Source organism: Crinia signifera, chromosome 1 (assembly GCF_055691185.1).
Source record: "Crinia signifera chromosome 1, ASM5569118v1, whole genome shotgun sequence".
Taxonomy (NCBI): Eukaryota; Metazoa; Chordata; class Amphibia; order Anura; family Myobatrachidae; genus Crinia; species Crinia signifera.
In genome coordinates, this window is record NC_139217.1 from 428,508,783 (window position 1) to 428,531,268 (window position 22,486).

Here is a 22,486-nt window from a genome sequence, read left to right on the forward strand (position 1 = left end):
CACTCCTTCCCTTCTGAGTCCTGCCATGCACCCAACTGGTATTTTTTGGTCACATGTGAGGCATTGCCGTACTCTGGAGAAATGGGGGCACAGATTTTGGGGTGCTTTGTCTCCTTCATTCCTTGTGAAAATGAAAAATTTTGAGCCAGAACTGCATTTTTGTGTAAAAAAATGTAATTTTTCATTTTCACTGCCCAGTTGTATCAAAATTGGTGAAACCCCTGGGGGTTTGAAATGTACACTATACCCCTAGATGAATTCCCTGAGGGGTGTAGTTTGCAAAATGGGGTCACTTGTGGGGGGGTTCCACTGTATTGGTAATGCAACATAGCACCCACCATTCATTCCACCAAAATCTGTGCTCCAAAATCCCAAAATCACTCCTTCCCTTCTGAGTCCTGCCATGCACCCAACTGGTATTTTTTGGTCACATGTGAGGCATTGCCGTACTCTGGAGAAATGGGGGCACAGATTTTGGGGTGCTTTGTCTCCTTCATTCCTTGTGAAAATGAAAAATTTTGAGCCAGAACTGCATTTTTGTGTAAAAAAATGTAATTTTTCATTTTCACTGCCCAGTTGTATCAAAATTGGTGAAACCCCTGGGGGTTTGAAATGTACACTATACCCCTAGATAAATTCCCTGAGGGGTGTACTTTGCAAAATGGGGTGACTTGTGGGGGGGTTCCACTGTATTGGTGCTTTGGGAGTCTTGCTAATGCAACATGGCACCCACCATTCATTCCACCAAAATCTGTGCTGCCAAATCCAAAAATCACTCCTTCCCTTCTGAGTCCTGCCATGCGCCCAACTGGTATTTTTTGGTCACATGTGAGGCATTGCCGTACTCTGGAGAAATGGGGGCACAGATTTTGGGGTGCTTTGTCTCCTTCATTCCTTGTGAAAATGAAAAATTTTGAGCCAGAACTGCATTTTTGTGTAAAAAAATGTAATTTTTCATTTTCACTGCCCAGTTGTATCAAAATTGGTGAAACCCCTGGGGGTTTGAAATGTACACTATACCCCTAGATGAATTCCCTGAGGGGTGTACTTTGCAAAATGGGGTGACTTGTGGGGGGGTTCCACTGTATTGGTGCTTTGGGAGTCTTGCTAATGCAACATGGCACCCACCATTCATTCCACCAAAATCTGTGCTGCCAAATCCAAAAATCACTCCTTCCATTCTGAGTCCTGCCATGCGCCCAACTGGTATTTTTTGGTCACATGTGAGGCATTGCCGTACTCGGGAGAAATGGGGGCACAGATTTTGGGGTGCTTTGTCTCCTTCATTCCTTGTGAAAATGAAAAATTTTGAGCCAGAACTGCATTTTTGTGTAAAAAAATGTAATTTTTCATTTTCACTGCCCAGTTGTATCAAAATTGGTGAAACCCCTGGGGGTTTGAAATGTACACTATACCCCTAGATGAATTCCCTGAGGGGTGTACTTTGCAAAATGGGGTGACTTGTGGGGGGGTTCCACTGTATTGGTGCTTTGGGAGTCTTGCTAATGCAACATGGCACCCACCATTCATTCCACCAAAATCTGTGCTGCCAAATCCAAAAATCACTCCTTCCCTTCTGAGTCCTGCCATGCGCCCAACTGGTATTTTTTGGTCACATGTGAGGCATTGCCGTACTCTGGAGAAATGGGGGCACAGATTTTGGGGTGCTTTGTCTCCTTCATTCCTTGTGAAAATGAAAAATTTTGAGCCAGAACTGCATTTTTGTGTAAAAAAATGTAATTTTTCATTTTCACTGCCCAGTTGTATCAAAATTGGTGAAACCCCTGGGGGTTTGAAATGTACACTATACCCCTAGATGAATTCCCTGAGGGGTGTACTTTGCAAAATGGGGTGACTTGTGGGGGGGTTCCACTGTATTGGTGCTTTGGGAGTCTTGCTAATGCAACATGGCACCCACCATTCATTCCACCAAAATCTGTGCTGCCAAATCCAAAAATCACTCCTTCCCTTCTGAGTCCTGCCATGCGCCCAACTGGTATTTTTTGGTCACATGTGAGGCATTGCCGTACTCGGGAGAAATTGGGGCACAGATTTTGGGGTGCTTTGTCTCCTTCATTCCTTGTGAAAATTAAAAATTTTGAGCCAGAACTGCATGTTTGTGTAAAAAAATGTAATTTTCCATTTTCACATCCCAGTTGTACCAAAATTGGTGAAACCCCTGGGGGTTTGAAATGTACACTATACCCCTAGATGAATTCCCTGAGGGGTGTAGATTGCAAAATGGGGTGACTTGTGGGGGAGGTTCCTAACTTTTAGCACTTATGGTGCCTAGAAACCTACATGGTGCCTAAAAAATAATCTCATAAAAAGGAGGCTCCAAAATCAAGTAGGTGCTCCTTCTATTATGAAGCCTGTGGTTTGGTCAACATGCACACTAGGGCCACATATAGGATATTTTTGAAAACAAAAGAATTGGGGGAATCAATTTTTAGTCACATTTCTCTAGTAAAATCTACTGTATTCGTTAGAAAAATGTATTAAAATTGAAACTCTGCAAAAAAAATGAAATTTTGAAATTTCACCTACACTTTGTTTTAATTCCTGTGAAACACCTAAAGGGTTAACAAACTTCCAAAATGCTGTTTTGAATACTGTGAGGGGTGCAGTTTTTGAAATGGCATCATTTATGGGGGTGTCTCACATACAAGTCCCTCAAAGTCACATCAGAACTGAACTGGTCCCTAAAAAAATCAGTGTTTGAAATTTTCTTGAAAATTTGAGAATTTGCTAGTCATATCTGAAGCCTCCTAGTGTCCAAAAAAATGAAAAGGAGGTTGAAATAATGATTGCAACATAAAGTAGACATATGGTCTTTGTTAGTTATTAACTATTTTGAGTGGTATGATTATTTGTCTCACAAGCAGAAAATGTGACATTTTGCATATTGCTAAATTTTCCATTTTTTCACGATATTTTGGTATTTTTCACAAAAAAACACAGACTGTATCGACCAAAATTTACCACTAACTTGAAGTACAATGTGTCACGAGAAAACAATCTCAAAATCACTGGGATAAGTAAAAGCAAAAAAAAGTTATCCCCACTTAAGTGAGACATGTCAGATTTGAAAAAAAGGGCTCTGTCATGAAGGCACAAACTGGCTCTGTCATGAAGGGGTTAAAATGTTTCTGCTGTAGATGCTTCCATAAATCTCACATATAGAAACCGGTGTTCATTCTAGCATCCTGCGCCTTTCAAAACCCGTGCAGTAAAATTTTCCTGCCAGGCTCGTCACTCTCTGCTGGTGTTTCTAGCACAGACTGTTTTTATTTCAGCAGTTACTGTATGCAGACCAAACTGTGCTAGTAGCACCACCGTAGAGAGTGAAACCCCAGGCAGGATAGAGGAACTGCATGGATTTGGAAAGGTGCGGGGCTCTAGAATGAACACTTGAAACCAGTCTTTTATTGCTCCTCAGACAGACGTGGATAAGAACAGTGGGAAGCAGAAGCACATATCTATGCTCGGCGACACTGTAAGGAAGTAAAACATCTCCCCTGGCTGCGGCTGAAGCACGCGGAAAGCCGAGCGCCTCTCCCCAGCACAATTAGGCACAGAATAAGCCGCTCATTACTATTAGCTTTTCTTTCCTTTGTCAAATTCACACTAATTGTATTGTTCTAAAGTTGTATCATAATGGCAGCTGCTTGCCCATCATTTGTATTTTCCTTGTTAATCCTGACGCAGTGAATTAACCTTTAATTACCATTGTTAAAATTGAAATGAGCCTTGTGTCTGGCTGGGGCCAGCTCCTTTCGATGAATGATGGCGCTGGAAAAAGAGAGGGGTCATTGAATATGTCCCATGTCATGTCTGATTGCTGCTGCAAATGTGAGGCGGGAGATCTTACCTTGCAAAGCTATGAGCAACATATTTTGGCCCTAACACTTATTGACAGCGCTATAACTGGACAGATAATTAGTCTGCGGTTACCGTTCTCCCTGTGATAACTTTTCCTGTAACCCTATTTACACAGATTGCTGGAATGATTACAGTGCGGCAGGATGTTTTTGGATAAAGGTGACCACAATAAACACCAAGGCCAACTACACAGCATCAAACCAGGCTGAAATGAAATAGGAAATGCTGCAAGAATGGACGTTCCACACAGTAGACAGGCATGTCCAAACTGTGGCTCTGCAGCTGCTGTGAAACTACAAGTCCCATAATGCCTTGCCACAGTTTTGCTATTAGGGAATGCTAAACCTATGGCAAGGCATGCTGGGATGTGTAGTTTCACAATAGCTGGAGGGCCATAGTTTGGACATACCTGAATTAACCACATAGTAATTATGGGTAGAAGTATAGAGCAGATGATAATATCATATGATGGGGGGGGGTTGGGGGAATAAGCGTGGAGCGATCCGTACATAATTTCTAAGCAATCTGGTCAGAAATCTGCTTAATATCTCCCAGTGTGTATGCCCCTTTACAGTGGTGGTGTCAAACTCATAAGCACACATCTGTTGTGGAACTACACATCCCAGAATGCCCTGCCACAGATTTTATATAATGGATTGGTAAAACTGTGGCAGGGAATGCTGGGATGTGTAGTTCGATTACAGCTGGAGGGACATGAGTTTGGCATCGCTGGTCTACAGGGTACAGTGATGCGGTGGCAACAGAACAATGGAAATACAGGTAAGACTACGGTGTACTATTTCAGATACACAATGTTACGCACGGTCTCTCCAGAACACTACCTGTTATGTGCTTTGCAAATAAAATGTATTGCTTAGCACTGACCCCTTGATACAGATATGTCCTCATGCGTCTTTGCTGCAGTCACGCCAAACAGTCCCTCTTCAGAATGTATCAATGAGCGTCTTCTTTGCCAAAAATGTGTGTTTATCGCACTGTGGGGGTAACTCAGATGGGACAAGGCCGAATTTGGCCCCGTTCCGACGTTTGTGGGTCTCTGCGCAAGCATGTGTTTCACACTCGCCAAGCTGTTCGCTCCAGAGAGGGGGTGGGCCGATGCCTGCCGGGGGTGGGCAGCTGACGTCACATGATGTTAGCCCCCTCTTTGGCAGACACCAAAGGAAATAAAAGTCAGCTCAGACTGACTTTTATTTCTGTAGGGAAGAGAAATCATTAGATGGTCGGTGACCGCTGCTTGGCGAGCCTTGCTCAATCAGGCCCTGTATAAGGAGTGTTGCAATGTAGCAGCCGCATCTTTTTTTAAAAACAAAAACAAATCTGTTCTGCTCCGTATAGAGACTCAAGCACATACAACATACAGGTGTCATTTCAGACTAATCATCAAAATCTCCATGTGCATCCTAGCCACTGTGTCGCAATTAAGAGGCATTTTTTTTAGGGGGGGGGGGGGGGTGGACACGCAAAGCAGTAGATGGAATATGCACCATTACCATTCAGCGTTCATATGGCTATAACTGGCCAGTATACATTAATGTCTGAAAATCGAGTCTTGTTGCGCCACTAAGCAAAAATTACCCCAATACATGCGAATGGCAATAATCATGTAGCCATGTAAAAGCCCGACATCAGATAAACTAGGTGTACAACAATGACACAATAGTTATACAGGCACGCTATATTCGCCATTGTAGATAGCTGCATAAAAGTTTTAATCTCATAGTACCAAGGAAGCTCTCACACAGACATAAGTCTGACTTTGTAGTACAGAGCCGTCCATTCCTCTAGTTGTCAAATTTCCTGCGTAATACAGTAACCGATTCACTGGCGCATGATTTGATTAAAATTAAAATGCACACAAACATATTTTCTATCTATTTCATTACAATAAACCCAATCACTACAAGACGCGCCTACAATTTGTGCATTTATATCAGAGTGTGGGTCTCTCGTGTGGACCAGGGGTCACAAGGGAACGTAGAAAACTGGTATTGTGATACTATACTCTATTATTAATCTTCATTTATGGACCAAGTGGATGAAACAAAGGAACAAAGTATACTTTCAATAATGTGCAGCGGCTAGGAATTTGGAGAAATAGGCTTTATTGATAGGCTTTATAAAAGCTGTATGCAATTACTGAGCTGAATGATTTGAATAATAGACTGTCTGACATATTCCAGGATAAGTGGCTGCTACATTTCTCTGATATTAGGGTCATATACTCATCTATTCTTACTCCAAGCTCTCCTTCGCCTGGTAATAAATTAATTTCTTAGTGTTAGTTCAGCATGTGCCCTACAGTTAAATTCATTTTCTCTCTCACTGACGGAAAAAAAAAAAAAGTTAAGGAAAAAAAAAAAAGTTAGGATATAATTTTTGATTCCGCAGCTATTTCTTGCAGTATGCAAATAGCGGCTTACAGATCCCTGCTGCTGTACCACGCTAATGAGGCTCCTATTGGTGTGTCCAACATCAGTCAATACAACATGCATGGTGGACGAGGTGCAGGAACAGATTCTGAAAGGACATGGTGCTACCAATTTTAGGCATGGTGTCACATCAGCAAAAATCTGGGCACACACTGGGCGATATAACATTAACGATATCAATATTGTTAGCGATAACGGCCCTTATTCTGGTTCATTCGCAAATGCAAATTCCTTCTCAAATGGACAAAACCCTATGCACTGCAGGTGGGGCAGATGTAACTTGTGCAGGGAGAATAAAGCTCTGTACATACGGTTACATTTGTCCCTGTTTTCGATTCGGTTTTTGCTTATAGAAGCAAAATCGAATAGAAATCGAATGTTTTTTTAAGATGCTTTCGATCTGTGCTTCCGTTTTCTCTATATCGAAAAGAAAATAGACTGTGCAGGCAAGAAATATCGAATTCGATCCAGTAAATCGAATGTGTACACTGTGCCTTCAATGTAAATCGAATTCAATATAGAAATCGATATTGATGCAAAAGTACAGCTCTAATGCTAAATTGAATAGAAAGATCTTAAGGTGGCCATACACACGCAGATTTATCTTCAGATCTGGCTGGTTGGAACAAAAACACGGTTATGGATGAGAGCAAATGACAGTTGACCATTTGCTTGGAAATGCTGGAAAACTGACAAACTGTCACTCATCCATAACCATGTTTTTGTTCCAACCAGCCAGATCTGAAGATATATCTTACTAGTGTATGGGCACCTTAATGCCAAATCTAATGGTAAATCGAATCGAACATCTAAAGCTAATCGAAGCACGTGAGAACTTTAGATTTGGTGCGTTATTTTGTTTCTGTGCAGGGAAAATACCGACTGCTTTATTTTTACACTGCAATATAGATCTCATTTTGAAGTAAAACCCCACCCAAATCTAATTCTCTCTGCACAAGTTAAATCTGCCCCACTTGCGGTGCACATGGTTTTGTCCATTTGAGAAGGAATTTGCCTTTGCGAGTGAACCAATATAAGGGCCATTGTGTGGCAAGGCATGCTGGGATGTGTAGTTTCACAACAGCTGGAAGGCCACAGTTTGGGACATGCCTGACATAACCACATAGCAATTATGGGTAGAAGTATAAATATATATTGTCTAGTGTGTACAGTCAATGTCATTAACGAATGACATGGTTGCAGGTACTTAATGACCCCTTACACCCCTGTTATATGTTCATGTCGGCAGCGACTGCATATACAGGGCAAGGGGGGAGGGAGCGTGAGTGAAACCATTGACCAATACCGTGAACGATGTCGGCCAGTATGTACAGTTAATATAGTTCCCCCACTGCACCTCAGATATAGCCTTGTTGATGATATAGGCTGCGGGAATCGCTTAGTGCGCTCCCAGCTTAAAGGGGTTATTTATAAAAGCTTGGAGAGAGATAAAAATCGTAAGATATAAAGTACCAGCCAATAAGCTACTATAAGTTTTCTACTTCAAACCTCACTGAGCGGACACTTACTAGCACCCCAAAGCCAAAGGGAAAGGAGGTAGCCACTCATAACCAAAATGAGTATCCCACAGTAGGTAGCAAAACACTAATATATATATATATATATATATATATATATATATATATATATCTCACTGGATTCAGCCTTCTAATATACAGAGAGATCAGAATAAACATGGATTACTTACATTTATTACTGGTGATGAGGTAGAGAGGGATAAACCGTGTAGATCTCCTATTAAGCTAGGAGAAAGGATTGCAGCTGTGGGAACAGCTATAGGAGATTGTAAACTATTAACTGCAAAATAGAGAAACAAAGACAGTCATTCCAGACGAATGTAAGTATGCAAATGTAATGTGATTAAATTACAGAAAAAAATTTGTATATAAAAACTACATCAGTGATTCCCAAACGGTTCCCATTTTCCAGGTCAGCCGGAAGGCGCGTAGGTGTATTACATTACTCAGACACATTATACAAGATCCACGTGTGGAACAAATTATATTACTTGTATTTCTGTGAGGAGACCTGGAAAACATGCACTGCTTGGCATTGAGGACAATAGTTTGAAAACCTATGATCTGTACAAAGAATGGGACATGTAAGCAAGTACAAAGTCCGGTGAATGCAGGTTTCTATACCATACTTCACACCAGCTCCTTAAGGTACGAACCATCCAACATAGTGATAATAAGGGATTTATTGTAACATGCAAGTCAGATAAACACACGGATGCCCCAATCACACTACAGGATGGCACTACCGCCGATATCATTAATGATATAGGCTGTAAGCCCAGGTGACCTACACACTGAACAATATCGTTAACTGGTAAAGAAGTCAGTGGCCTCCCCTAGCCCTGCTGACAGCATGCCTTGTCGACGATATAGTCAACATTGAGCATGCTGCATAGACGACGGGGTGGGGGTCGGATCGTCATTAACGATGCATGGGAGTGTGCATCTTTAATGATATTGAGCATACACAGAAAATTATATTTTTAACAGATATCGCTCAGATCAATAGATGCAATAGATCAGATCATAAAAGGCTAAGCACTAAGGGGGGTATGCAATGGGCCACCGTTATTTCCGACGGCGGCTCTCTATTCAATGCTGTCATTAACGACAGCACTGATGCGGGATCACGGCAGAATGGGCCCGACTTTAGAAGCTGTCGGGCCCATTCTGCCGATAACGGCCGTGGATTGGTGTTATCCAGGCCTCAGATTGACTATCCATGACCGTTTTCGTGGCCACGCCCCCTTTGCGCCCATCGGCAGGTGGGACATTGAATCCCGCCTTCGTTATGCAGTCAATCTGACTGCAAACAGGCCTGGATCACGGCTGTCGGCGTGGATCGACAGCCGTGATCCAAGGTTGCATACCCCCCTAAGGCCGTGGAGCGAACTGGGTGGGACTGGAGATAATGGATGAGGTCAGGATTATAGGACAATAAAGCTACAGGTCTCTTCCTTAGGCTTGTATTATTTTTAAACCAGGAATGCTGGAAGATGAACAAACTATACAAGTCAAATGCAAGTAGAGGAATAATCATTAACAACACTTACAGTCATCTAGGTCAAGCAGGGAGATGTCCCTCTTTATACTAGGTGCCTTGTCCTTTGTAGGTTTCCTTTCTGCTTTCTGGTAGAAGAAATAACATGACAGTAGCATTAACACTATAAATGTGATGAAATGTGGTTTGGCCGAAGAACTGCAGGATCTACGCAAGGTAGCAGCCAGCCCAGAAACCGACAGTGCAAATTATATGGTAAAGCTTTACATTGTAGGTTGGGGTTGACCGCTTTGCATAGTGCAGCTGTCCACTTTCACAGGCTAACCGTAACATCCCCCACTGCCCCTAACCATAACTCCCCTCCCCCAGCGTCTAACCGCCCACACTTACCATCAGGATTCCTCAGTCTGTATTCTTACTATAAGGATCCTGACCGCATCCCATTCTAGCTTTATGCCTGATTCCCTATTTTTGCTGCAGGTGCTAATGATACAGATATGAGGCATCAGCAGCCAGAAGCACACATCATTCATCAATGCCGTGATTCACCACCACACCTTCTATAGTAGTACACTGTAATGTGTAATGTCGGAAGCACTGTGACATGTAGTCGCCATGCTCGTAATGAATTACACAGAAAGGAATCTGCAGGATCAAATAGAAAGGCAGCTACAGTAGTTTATCCAAAGACTAGCCAATAACTACTTTTCCATCATGTCACCTACACATTATGCCAGTCTCTCTGTGATGTGAAAGGAAGGGATCGTGGGTACTTATGTATTATCTGGGCTGCCGATTTTTTGATTGTATGCCTTAACTTAAGGCATACAATCAGATGCGATGCGATGAACCCGATTTTTCCATAGGATTCAATGTTAAAATGGACTGAGTCCATTTTAACATGGAATTCAATGGGAAAAAGGTGTCCTTTTCATACCCCTACTATCCAAGTGGGCATGGAGTTGGATATAAACCTGTGGCGAGCGTAGTGAGCCACCGAGCCCGAAGCGTGGCGAGCGAAGCGAGCCCCGCGAGGGGACGGTATTCTGTGTCCGCTCGCCTCACTACACTCGCCACAGGTTTATATCCAACTCCATGCCCACTTGGATAGTAGGGGTATGAAAAGGACCCCTTTTTCCCATTGAATTCCATGTTAAAATGGACTCAGTCCATTTTAACATTGAATCCTATGGAAAAATCGGGTCCATCGCATCGCATCCGATTTGGTCGCATGCGATGCGATGCGCCCGATCCGACCAGATTTCTAAATCGGGCGCCCAGATACTACATAAGTACCGGATCGTGTAATATGGAGAAAGGAGGCCGTTAACACAAAGCATACTGTTATTGAATAGGCTACACATCTACCCAGCTCCGGACTAAGCAGAAGAATTACTCAACAGCAGCTTTTCCAAAGGTTTCCCTATGTATTCCCTATGTATTCTGTAATTGCTCTTATACACCATAATGTGAAGACATTTTCCTGATCTAACAAAGGTTTATCTGAAGTTCCTAAGCTTATCAGAAACAGCTAAAGCCATGTCTCTAAGGACAATCTACAGCTTTCCAGCTGCTGTGGAACTACAGATCTCAGCATCCCCTGCCACTGTTTTCCCTACTAGGACATTGATGGCTAACCTTGACACTACAGCTGCTGTTGAACTACACATTCCAAAATGCCCTGCATCAGTTTTGGCATGGCCAAAAAGCAACACTGATGCAGGGCATGCTGGGATGTGTCGTTCAACAACAGCTGGAGTGTCAAGGTTATAACAATGGAAGAGAAAAAAGGTGAATCAGTTTGACTGGGATGCACTCCTGTTCCACAGTAATAAAATATTATTTTTACCTATAAAAGGTGTATACTTTATTTGTTGACGTATTTGATTATTTTTAGAAGTTTTATTTATTAAACTTTATTAAGAGCTAGTAGGTCATCATTCTGTAATGGTGCTGGATTATACAGTTTGTCAATGATATGAGACCTTAAGGTAAGTAGTGAAAATATTAAAACAAGATATAGATTTAAAGAGAAAAAGAAATTTTAAAGATTAAAAATCACTCTGTGAATATTGTAGCTTGAGTATACTTGTCTAGTTACTGCTTAAATTCCACAGTGTGATAGTGGATTAATGCAGTGCCTGTGTAGGGTGTTTGATTAACACAGTGATATTCTCACTGTCTGTTGTCTAATCAAAGCAATGTATTGCCCTCTGCGTATATATTCCTCAAATGGGGTTGATTCTGCCCACGATAGTTCTATCTGAACCACTGCATATGGTGCAGATGTATAATCCGTACGGACAGGTTTGTCCTACACTAGTACTAGTGCTCACAATCTGTCAGGCAGAGTCACTGGTAATTGTCAAAGGGTGTGCACTCAATCAGTGCCGTGCACACTGTGCGATCTTCCAATTGGATCTATGCTGATCCTATAAGGTGCTCTACATACAATTCATGTGGCACATATACGTGGGTCGTACACACTGTGCAATCTTCCGATTGGATCTGTAATGATCCTGTGCTTCTGAGCTTAAATGGCTGATGTGCTTTATGGTGCACTACATACAGTTCATGTGGCACGTATACATAGGTAGGAACAGTACTGATGGTATGTTGTGCACAGTTTAATGAATCACGTGTTCACATACATGCATTTCTTTATTGGGCAAGATCACTGGTAGGCTGCCAGTACGAATGTGTGATCGCTGGATGTCATACACACTATGCAATCCTCAGGTTGGATCTACACTAGCATTGTGTTTTTGTGCTAAAATAGCTACTGCATTTTGTAATGCGCTGTTAACAAGTTAATATATCACATATACATCAATGAAAGCAAATGCCAGTGGTGTACTGCACACAGTGAGTCACTGTTAACTGCCAAGATGGATCTTCAATCACTGATTGCCATACACACTGTGCAATCCTAAGATTGGATCAACACTCGCACTGTGCTTCTATGTTTTGATAACTCATACGCTTTCTGATGCGCTTATTAACGAGTTCTGATATCACATATACAAGAGTGAAAGCCAATACCAGTGACGTATTTGACAGGCTTAAATGGATTATATGTGCACAGCAAAACAGTTCTCTAACGGGCACAGTTACTGGTAGCTGTCGCAATAAATGTGCAAACACTGATTGCCCTACACACTATGCAATCCTCAGATTGTATCCCCACTAGTGTTGCGCTTCTGTGTTTTAAATAACCAATGCGCTATTAAGGGTTAGTATAACATATATATGTGAATGGAACTTGTGTCAGATCGTATACACTAGATTCTATGCCAGGATCTCCTTTACTATTGACAGTGATCCATTGCCTGTGTAGGGTGTTTGATTAACACGGTGATATTCTCACTGTCTGTTGTCTAATCAAAGCAATGTGTTGCCCTCTGCGTATATATTCCTCAAATGGGGTTGATTCTGCCCACGATAGTTCTATCTGAACCACTGCATATGGTGCAGATGTATAATCCGTGCGGACAGATTTGTCCTACACTTGTACTAGTGCTCACAATCTGTCAGGCAGAGTCACTGGTAATTGTCAAAGGGTGTGCACTCAATTAGTGCCGTGCACACTGTGCGATCTTCCAATTGGATCTATGCTGATCCTATAAGGTGCTCTACATACAATTCATGTGGCACATATACGTGGGTCGTACACACTGTGCAATCTTCCGATTGGATCTGTAATGATCCTGTACTTCTGAGCTTAAATGGCTGATGTGCTTTATGGTGCACTACATACAGTTCATGTGGCACGTATACATAGGTAGGAACAGTATTGATGGTATGTTGTGCACAGTTTAATGAATCACGTGTTCACATACATGCATTACTTTATTGGGCAAGATCACTGGTAGGCTGCCAGTACGAATGTGTGATCGCTGGATGTCATACACACTATGCAATCCTCAAGTTGGATCTACACTAGCATTGTGTTTTTGTGCTAAAATAGCTACTGCATTTTGCAATGCGCTGTTGACAAGTTAATATATCACATATACATCAATGAAAGCAAATGCCAGTGGTGTACTGCACACAGTGAGTCACTGTTAACTGCCAAGATGGGTCTTCAATCACTGATTGCCATACACACTGTGCAATCCTAAGATTGGATCAACACTCGCACTGTGCTTCTATGTTTTGATAACTCATACGCTTTCTGATGCGCTATTAACGAGTTCTGATATCACATATACAAGAGTGAAAGCCAATACCAGTGACGTATTTGACAGGCTTAAATGGATTATATGTGCACAGCAAAACAGTTCTCTAACAGGCACAGTTACTGGTAGATGTCGCAATAAATGTGCAAACACTGATTGCCCTACACACTGTGCAATCCTAAGATTGTATCCCCACTAGTGTTGCGCTTCTGTGTTTTAAATAACCAATGCGCTATTAAGGGTTAGTATAACATATATATGTGAATGGAACTTGTGTCAGATCGTATACACTAGATTCTATGCCAGGATCTCCTTCACTGTTGACAGTGATCACTGAGTGTACACGTGCTGCTAGCGCTGTCAGAACATGACACTATGCGCTGCTGTACACGAGTAATGATTGTGGCTATACGCCAGTGTGGGCAAGGACGCTCACTCTCCTATTAATGCCTGTTGCCAGGGATGTAATCCCCTTGGCCGGCGTGTGCTGCTGCGCCTCAGCGCTACTCGCACAGGAGCTGCTGAGCTAACTAAACAGAGGTATTTTTACATGAGACAAACAGACATTACATAATTTAACAGGCTAAATTGCTACAATTTCACAGAGGAGGGCTGCCAATGCGCATTTCACTAAGTAGCTTTTTCAAGGCTATCACCTAAGTACCTGGCCCCCCCTGGATTGGTGATATTTATGGGATCAGTCTAAAATGGGCGTATTTTGCTTGGAGCCAATGGTAGTCCGTTTTTTCACTATTCAAATGGACTTTGGCATTCTCATTGGTTGCTTGAGCTTCCCAGGGAATAGGGGAGGATTTGTCTGATCCATCATAGAATGTGAGAGAAGTCACATTGCATCATTTTTATACAGATATGGCAACACATTGTACAATGTTATTGCAAATTATTGCATGGTAGAAGTAACACATTACCAATGTGTCAAAAACAGAAATAACCCATCAGGAAGGCCAATTATTTCAGGAATATCCAACCTAACAGAAAGAGCATCCACATTTGTAGACCACCATTTGAGGAGATTTGTGGTAGAATTACCGTCTTACATCAGAGACTCTATGGACATCCTCAGGAAGCTAGAGGATGTGCATGTCCTGGAAAATACATTGCTTTGTACACTCGACGTAGAATCACTGTACACGAGTATCAGCCATGAGAGAGGTATCCAAGCCACTGAATATTTCCTCAGAATGAGAAAATTTGAGGAAATAGATGAATTTGCACTGGAGCTACTAGAATTTGTCCTCACCCACAATTGCTTCACTTTCGATGACAGGTACTACCTGCAGGTCCGTGGGACTGCAATGGGTAGTACCTGTGCCCCGACGTATGCCAACATATACCTTGGCTGGTGGGAGAAGGAGTGGGTTTTTAGAGCTGAAAATGAGAGATATACCAACTGTGTAGTAGGCTGGTACAGATTCATAGACGATATCTTAATCGTATGGGAAGGGAGCATGGACCTACTCAAAGAAATGATTAACAACCTCAACACCAACACACTGAATTTAAAACTTACCTCCTGCATCAGCAATGAAGAAATCACCTTTCTGGACCTAAAAATAAGAAAAACAGACGAAAACAAGTTGACAACTGACATATTTCGCAAGGCCACTGCAACTAACAGTATACTACATGAAACCAGCTCACACTTTCCAGCAACCCTCAGAGGAATACCTAAGGGGGAATACATACGTCTAAGACGTAACTGTTCGGAAGACGGTACATTTGAGCAGAGAGCTAAAGAACTGAGACAGAGACTGCTGTCTCGGGGATACAGTAACAAGTTACTAAAACAGGCATACGGAGCAGCCAAGAAGATGCCAAGGAGGACACTACTCACACCCAAGGCCAAAAAGAGTGATGACTCCATCCCCAGATTCATTAGCACGTACTGCACGGACTGGAAAGAAATAAATAAGATCCTAGCAAGACACCAACACATCCTCACTACGGATGAAGATCTCAAAAACAGCATTGGGGATCGCATTCAAAGTAGCTGGAGGAGATCACCCAATTTGAGGAACCAATTAACAAAAAGTCACTTCACGCGAAAATCGAAGAAGACACCCGCCACAGTAGGCTGCTACAAATGCGGCAGATGCAAGGCCTGTGAATATGTATCCAACACTAAAGAAATGAAGAACAGATACGACCAGGTCATAAAGATCAAGGACTTCATCAATTGTGAATCCATGGGAGTGATCTACTGTTTAATATGCCCTTGCGAACAAAAGTACATAGGAATGACCAAGAGACCGTGGAAAAAAAGAATCCTGGAACATGTAGGAAACATTAAAAATGCAGAGAAAGATTGGGAAAAAATGAAAAAAATCACCAGTGTGGCGAGGCACTTCAGGAAGTACCATCAAAGTAACCCCAAAGGTCTGAAGGCCATTGCCTTGGAGAGAATTACACTGGGTATCAGAGGTGGGGACATTACACTCGAACTTCTGAAGAAAGAATCCAGATACATCTTTCTAATGGATAGCCTCAAACCACATGGTCTGAATGAAGAAATCCATTACTCTGCTTATCTGTAAAGTAATAAAAATTTGTGTACTGTGCTGGAGGTGGAGGCCACCCTTGGGACCCCCAGAAAAAGCACAGTCACACACCTTTACATGTCTTTTAATTCTCAAAGGCCAGTATCCCCACTGCCCTTAAATATCCAGCAATTAGTACAACAAATGTATCATGCCGGTGTACTATGTTCGTGATTACTATACCCATTACTTCTACACATGTTCTCCCGGACTAATCAAAAACACCACGAGTTGTCATATAACAGTATTCTCCACATCATGTTACTCCACCAATTATTCAGACACTGTACACCTATTGGGACCCAATAGAGGGATGGATCAGCACAGTGAAATATCATCATACTGTTCCAATATTTCTTTATTCAATACCACAGACTCTCACAGACACGTTATTGTGTAGTATAATTTTGGTCACTTAATACTCTCACAACCAGCACCAACATCAAGATCAAATCACTGTTGGCCTCATCAGCACCGTGGGTAAACTCATCTCAGTATAACACCTAACACTTTTTAATTATTTATTCAGAGCAATTGTCACAAATAAAAAAACTTCTTTAGGAATTTCATTTCCAGGGTAATCAGTATTAATCCCTGTACATGCACAGCTAATTTAATAGGCATTGTCACCAGCACATTTTTTTATCTATCACTTTTATTTTATTTTTAGTGTGTCTCACCACTCGTGTGTCATATTTTTTATTTTTTATTTTTTTATTTATTTATGCCTGAACATTCCACGCTCAGCAACAGCATAGTTTTCACTACACACACAGTTCACAACATGCACATAACATATCAGTGCATTTATGAATTTATAATAGGACCAAGTGGAGTCTTAATATAATTAGGGATGAACATGGTAAAATAATATATAACAAAATAATATATATAAACAAGCGACAACAGTACAGTGGCAGCATCACCATTTGTATTTATTAATTGCAGTTAACAAACCAGGTAACCTTAATTACCATATATTTAATAGTGACACATTGGTAATGTGTTACTTCTACCATGCAATAATTTGCAATAACATTGTACAATGTGTTGCCATATCTGTATAAAAATGATGCAATGTGACTTCTCTCACATTCTATGATGGATCAGACAAATCCTCCCCTATTCCCTGGGAAGCTCAAGCAACCAATGAGAATGCCAAAGTCCATTTGAATAGTGAAAAAACGGACTACCATTGGCTCCAAGCAAAATACGCCCATTTTAGACTGATCCCATAAATATCACCAATCCAGGGGGGGCCAGGTACTTAGGTGATAGCCTTGAAAAAGCTACTTAGTGAAATGCGCATTGGCAGCCCTCCTCTGTGAAATTGTAGCAATTTAGCCTGTTAAATTATGTAATGTCTGTTTGTCTCATGTAAAAATACCTCTGTTTAGTTAGCTCAGCAGCTCCTGTGCGAGTAGCGCTGAGGCGCAGCAGCACACGCCGGCCAAGGGGATTACATCCCTGGCAACAGGCATTAATATGAGAGTGAGCGTCCTTGCCCACACTGGCGTATAGCCACAATCATTACTCGTGTACAGCAGCGCATAGTGTCATGTTCTGACAGCGCTAGCAGCACGTGTACACTCAGTGATCACTGTCAACAGTGAAGGAGATCCTGGCATAGAATCTAGTGTATACGATCTGACACAAGTTCCATTCACATATATATGTTATACTAACCCTTAATAGCGCATTGGTTATTTAAAACACAGAAGCGCAACACTAGTGGGGATACAATCTTAGGATTGCACAGTGTGTAGGGCAATCAGTGTTTGCACATTTATTGCGACATCTACCAGTAACTGTGCCTGTTAGAGAACTGTTTTGCTGTGCACATATAATCCATTTAAGCCTGTCAAATACGTCACTGGTATTGGCTTTCACTCTTGTATATGTGATATCAGAACTCGTTAATAGCGCATCAGAAAGCGTATGAGTTATCAAAACATAGAAGCACAGTGCGAGTGTTGATCCAATCTTAGGATTGCACAGTGTGTATGGCAATCAGTGATTGAAGACCCATCTTGGCAGTTAACAGTGACTCACTGTGTGCAGTACACCACTGGCATTTGCTTTCATTGATGTATATGTGATATATTAACTTGTCAACAGCGCATTGCAAAATGCAGTAGCTATTTTAGCACAAAAACACAATGCTAGTGTAGATCCAACTTGAGGATTGCATAGTGTGTATGACATCCAGCGATCACACATTCGTACTGGCAGCCTACCAGTGATCTTGCCCAATAAAGTAATGCATGTATGTGAACACGTGATTCATTAAACTGTGCACAACATACCATCAATACTGTTCCTACCTATGTATACGTGCCACATGAACTGTATGTAGTGCACCATAAAGCACATCAGCCATTTAAGCTCAGAAGTACAGGATCATTACAGATCCAATCGGAAGATTGCACAGTGTGTACGACCCACGTATATGTGCCACATGAATTGTATGTAGAGCACCTTATAGGATCAGCATAGATCCAATTGGAAGATCGCACAGTGTGCACGGCACTAATTGAGTGCACACCCTTTGACAATTACCAGTGACTCTGCCTGACAGATTGTGAGCACTAGTACAAGTGTAGGACAAATCTGTCCGCACGGATTATACATCTGCACCATATGCAGTGGTTCAGATAGAACTATCGTGGGCAGAATCAACCCCATTTGAGGAATATATACGCAGAGGGCAACACATTGCTTTGATTAGACAACAGACAGTGAGAATATCACCGTGTTAATCAAACACCCTACACAGGCAATGGATCACTGTCAATAGTAAAGGAGATCCTGGCATAGAATCTAGTGTATACGATCTGACACAAGTTCCATTCACATATATATGTTATACTAACCCTTAATAGCGCATTGGTTATTTAAAACACAGAAGCGCAACACTAGTGGGGATACAATCTGAGGATTGCACAGTGTGTAGGGCAATCAGTGTTTGCACATTTATTGCGACAGCTACCAGTAACTGTGCCCGTTAGAGAACTGTTTTGCTGTGCACATATAATCCATTTAAGCCTGTCAAATACGTCACTGGTATTGGCTTTCACTCTTGTATATGTGATATCAGAACTCGTTAATAAGCGCATCAGAAAGCGTATGAGTTATCAAAACATAGAAGCACAGTGCGAGTGTTGATCCAATCTTAGGATTGCACAGTGTGTATGGCAATCAGTGATTGAAGATCCATCTTGGCAGTTAACAGTGACTCACTGTGTGCAGTACACCACTGGCATTTGCTTTCATTGATGTATATGTGATATATTAACTTGTTAACAGCGCATTACAAAATGCAGTAGCTATTTTAGCACAAAAACACAATGCTAGTGTAGATCCAACCTGAGGATTGCATAGTGTGTATGACATCCAGCGATCACACATTCGTACTGGCAGCCTACCAGTGATCTTGCCCAATAAAGAAATGCATGTATGTGAACACGTGATTCATTAAACTGTGCACAACATACCATCAGTACTGTTCCTACCTATGTATACGTGCCACATGAACTGTATGTAGTGCACCATAAAGCACATCAGCCATTTAAGCTCAGAAGCACAGGATCATTACAGATCCAATCGGAAGATTGCACAGTGTGTACGACCCACGTATATGTGCCACATGAATTGTATGTAGAGCACCTTATAGGATCAGCATAGATCTAATTGGAAGATCGCACAGTGTGCACGGCACTGATTGAGTGCACACCCTTTGACAATTACCAGTGACTCTGCCTGACAGATTGTGAGCACTAGTACTAGTGTAGGACAAACCTGTCCGTACGGATTATACATCTGCACCATATGCAGTGGTTCAGATAGAACTATCGTGGGCAGAATCAACCCCATTTGAGGAATATATACGCAGAGGGCAATACATTGCTTTGATTAGACAACAGACAGTGAGAATATCACTGTGTTAATCAAACACCCTACACAGGCACTGCATTAATCCACTATCACACTGTGGAATTTAAGCAGTAACTAGACAAGTATACTCAAGCTACAATATTCACAGAGTGATTTTTAATCTTTAAAATTTCTTTTTCTCTTTAAATCTATATCTTGTTTTAATATTTTCACTACTTACCTTAAGGTCTCATATCATTGACAAACTGTATAATCCAGCACCATTACAGAATGATGACCTACTAGCTCTTAATAAAGTTTAATAAATAAAACTTCTAAAAATAATCAAATACGTCAACAAATAAAGTATACACCTTTTATAGGTAAAAATAATATTTTATTACTGTGGAACAGGAGTGCATCCCAGTCAAACTGATTCACCTTTTTTCTCTTCCATTGTTATTGCTCATTTTTTGAATCAGGGGATCAGCACCCTAAATTGCCAGGAAAGATATTTATAAAAATTTCCAGCGAATATAAGCACAATTATTCCACGATACCATACATTGCTTCAAAAGCACCTTATGGTGCGGGTCTCTCCACTTCTTCTCTTCTCGGAGTGTCAAGGTTAGCCATCACTGATCTAGAACATGTTAAAGGGCAGGATATACTGGGATGTGTAGTTCCACAGCAGCCTGTCAGCTGCATGATCTACATAGGTGGTTCCCAACCCTGGTCCTCAATTACCCCCAACAGTGCACGTTTTCCAGATCACCCGGCAGGTGCACTCATTATTCAGGCACATTTGAAAAGATCCACAGGTGGAGCTAATTATGTCACTTGTGATTCTGTGTGGAGACCTGGAAAACATGCACTGTTGGGGGTACCTGAGGACCAGGGTTTGGAACCACTGGTCTACATGATCTGATCTACAGCATCAGAAGATCTATTTTGCTCAGGTTTCCGTATAATGTAGTAGTGAAAGCAGCACATATTTGTACCATAATATAGTGTAGGTTCTGGTTGAGGACATTCTCCAATCACCTGCTTAAAGATACTCTGTCACACATACATTGGTTCTGATATAGTGCAGGCAGTAATGCTGAACTAACTGCAGTATACAGATTATGTGAGCATGTATTCTCTAGCTCATCAGTCCCACCAAGACAAGAGCATTATTGCCAGCTAGACCATCTGATCGCTGGAATGTAACTCTCACATCATGATACATTTTTGTGGATATCTATGATATCATACATTAACATTGGGCTGGTGTCTCTTTATGAAATAGATCATCATGTTAAATTGCCCATGGCTCTGGAGCTCTGTGGCTACTATATTGGAATGCCCCTTTATGAGCCCCTTTGAAACATATACATGAGAACTTCATATGCAAATTGTAATTTCTGGTCATAACTGGAATACATATTAAATTCTATCTACAACAGCATCTTAATAACTAAAGGCCCATACACACTGAGCGGCTTTTCTCAGGGGGGGGGGGGGGGGGGGGGGCGTCGTTAAATAGCGGAGCGCTATGCAATGCCATCCTGAAAGCCGCTCATCTGCTGGTATAACCAGCAGATGAACGGCTTTCCCAGTGATGATGCTGGAGCGCGCTGCAGCGCTCACCGCTCATTGCCGGGCCATACACACTGGGCGGCTTTGAGCTGAAAGTCGCTCAAAACAGGAGGTTTGAGCGGCTTCCAGCTCAAAGCCACCCAGTGTGTATGGCCCGGCAATGAGCAGTGAGTGCTGCAGCGCGCTCCAGCATCATCACTGGGAAAGCCGTTCATTTGCTGGTTATACCAGCAGATGAGCGGCTTTCAGGATGGCATTGCATAGCGCTCCGCTATGTAACGCCGACCCCCCCCCCCCCCCCTCCTTCAGCGCCAGGCAGGGGAAAAGCCACTCAGTGTGTATGCATTGAGCGGCTTTCCCTGCAGCGATGATAGTGAACATCCTGGGGTGCTTAGTTCACACACAATATATGAGTGAAAGGGGATATTAAGTATAGAGTAGAGCTGTCAGTCAACAAACATTTTGTTCTTCAATATTGCAGTGAAAAGTGATGTTTGTAGATATAAAACTCAACTTTTATTAGATTAATTACTTAAAAGAAATGGAGAATTTAAATGTGTTAAAAAAAACACTTTTAGATTCTGTTTTATTTCAGTGAGGGTTTGTGATTCTATTCCCTCAGGTTCAATGCAGCCGGCGAGGGGGTTCACGGGGATCGCCGAAAACAAGCAACCCTCGCAGTTTCATCCCCGCAGTGGCCGCTCACCCAATTTTACGTTCCGGGGGAATCCTCACTGTCAGAGGACAGCGAGGATATCCCCCAAACAGCGAGGCTCGAGCCTTAAAAAAAAAAAATGTAAGATTAAACCTTTCAGTGCCAACATTGCTGTCAGCGATCCTCAAAATACCCGCTAAAAATAACAGTGTCGCTCACAGCAACCGTACTTTTAGTATAAATAAATAGAGTCAAGTGAATTAATTGAAG

At 41.9% G+C, this 22,486-nt stretch overlaps 1 protein-coding gene across 3 annotated transcripts in view; it reads right to left on the bottom strand.

Annotated features, from left to right (window-relative positions):
• Window positions 1-22,486, bottom strand: part of AP3B1 (adaptor related protein complex 3 subunit beta 1) — a 224,582-nt gene that overhangs the window by 78,213 nt on the left and 123,883 nt on the right. For all 3 annotated transcript variants that reach the window (XM_083152189.1, XM_083152198.1, XM_083152207.1), the window contains exons 21-22: window positions 9,424-9,499; window positions 8,041-8,150 (exon numbers count right to left, since the gene is read on the bottom strand). In XM_083152189.1, the coding sequence (XP_083008315.1) occupies window positions 8,041-8,150; window positions 9,424-9,499 (186 nt within the window). The remainder of the gene's footprint in view (window positions 1-8,040; window positions 8,151-9,423; window positions 9,500-22,486) is intronic.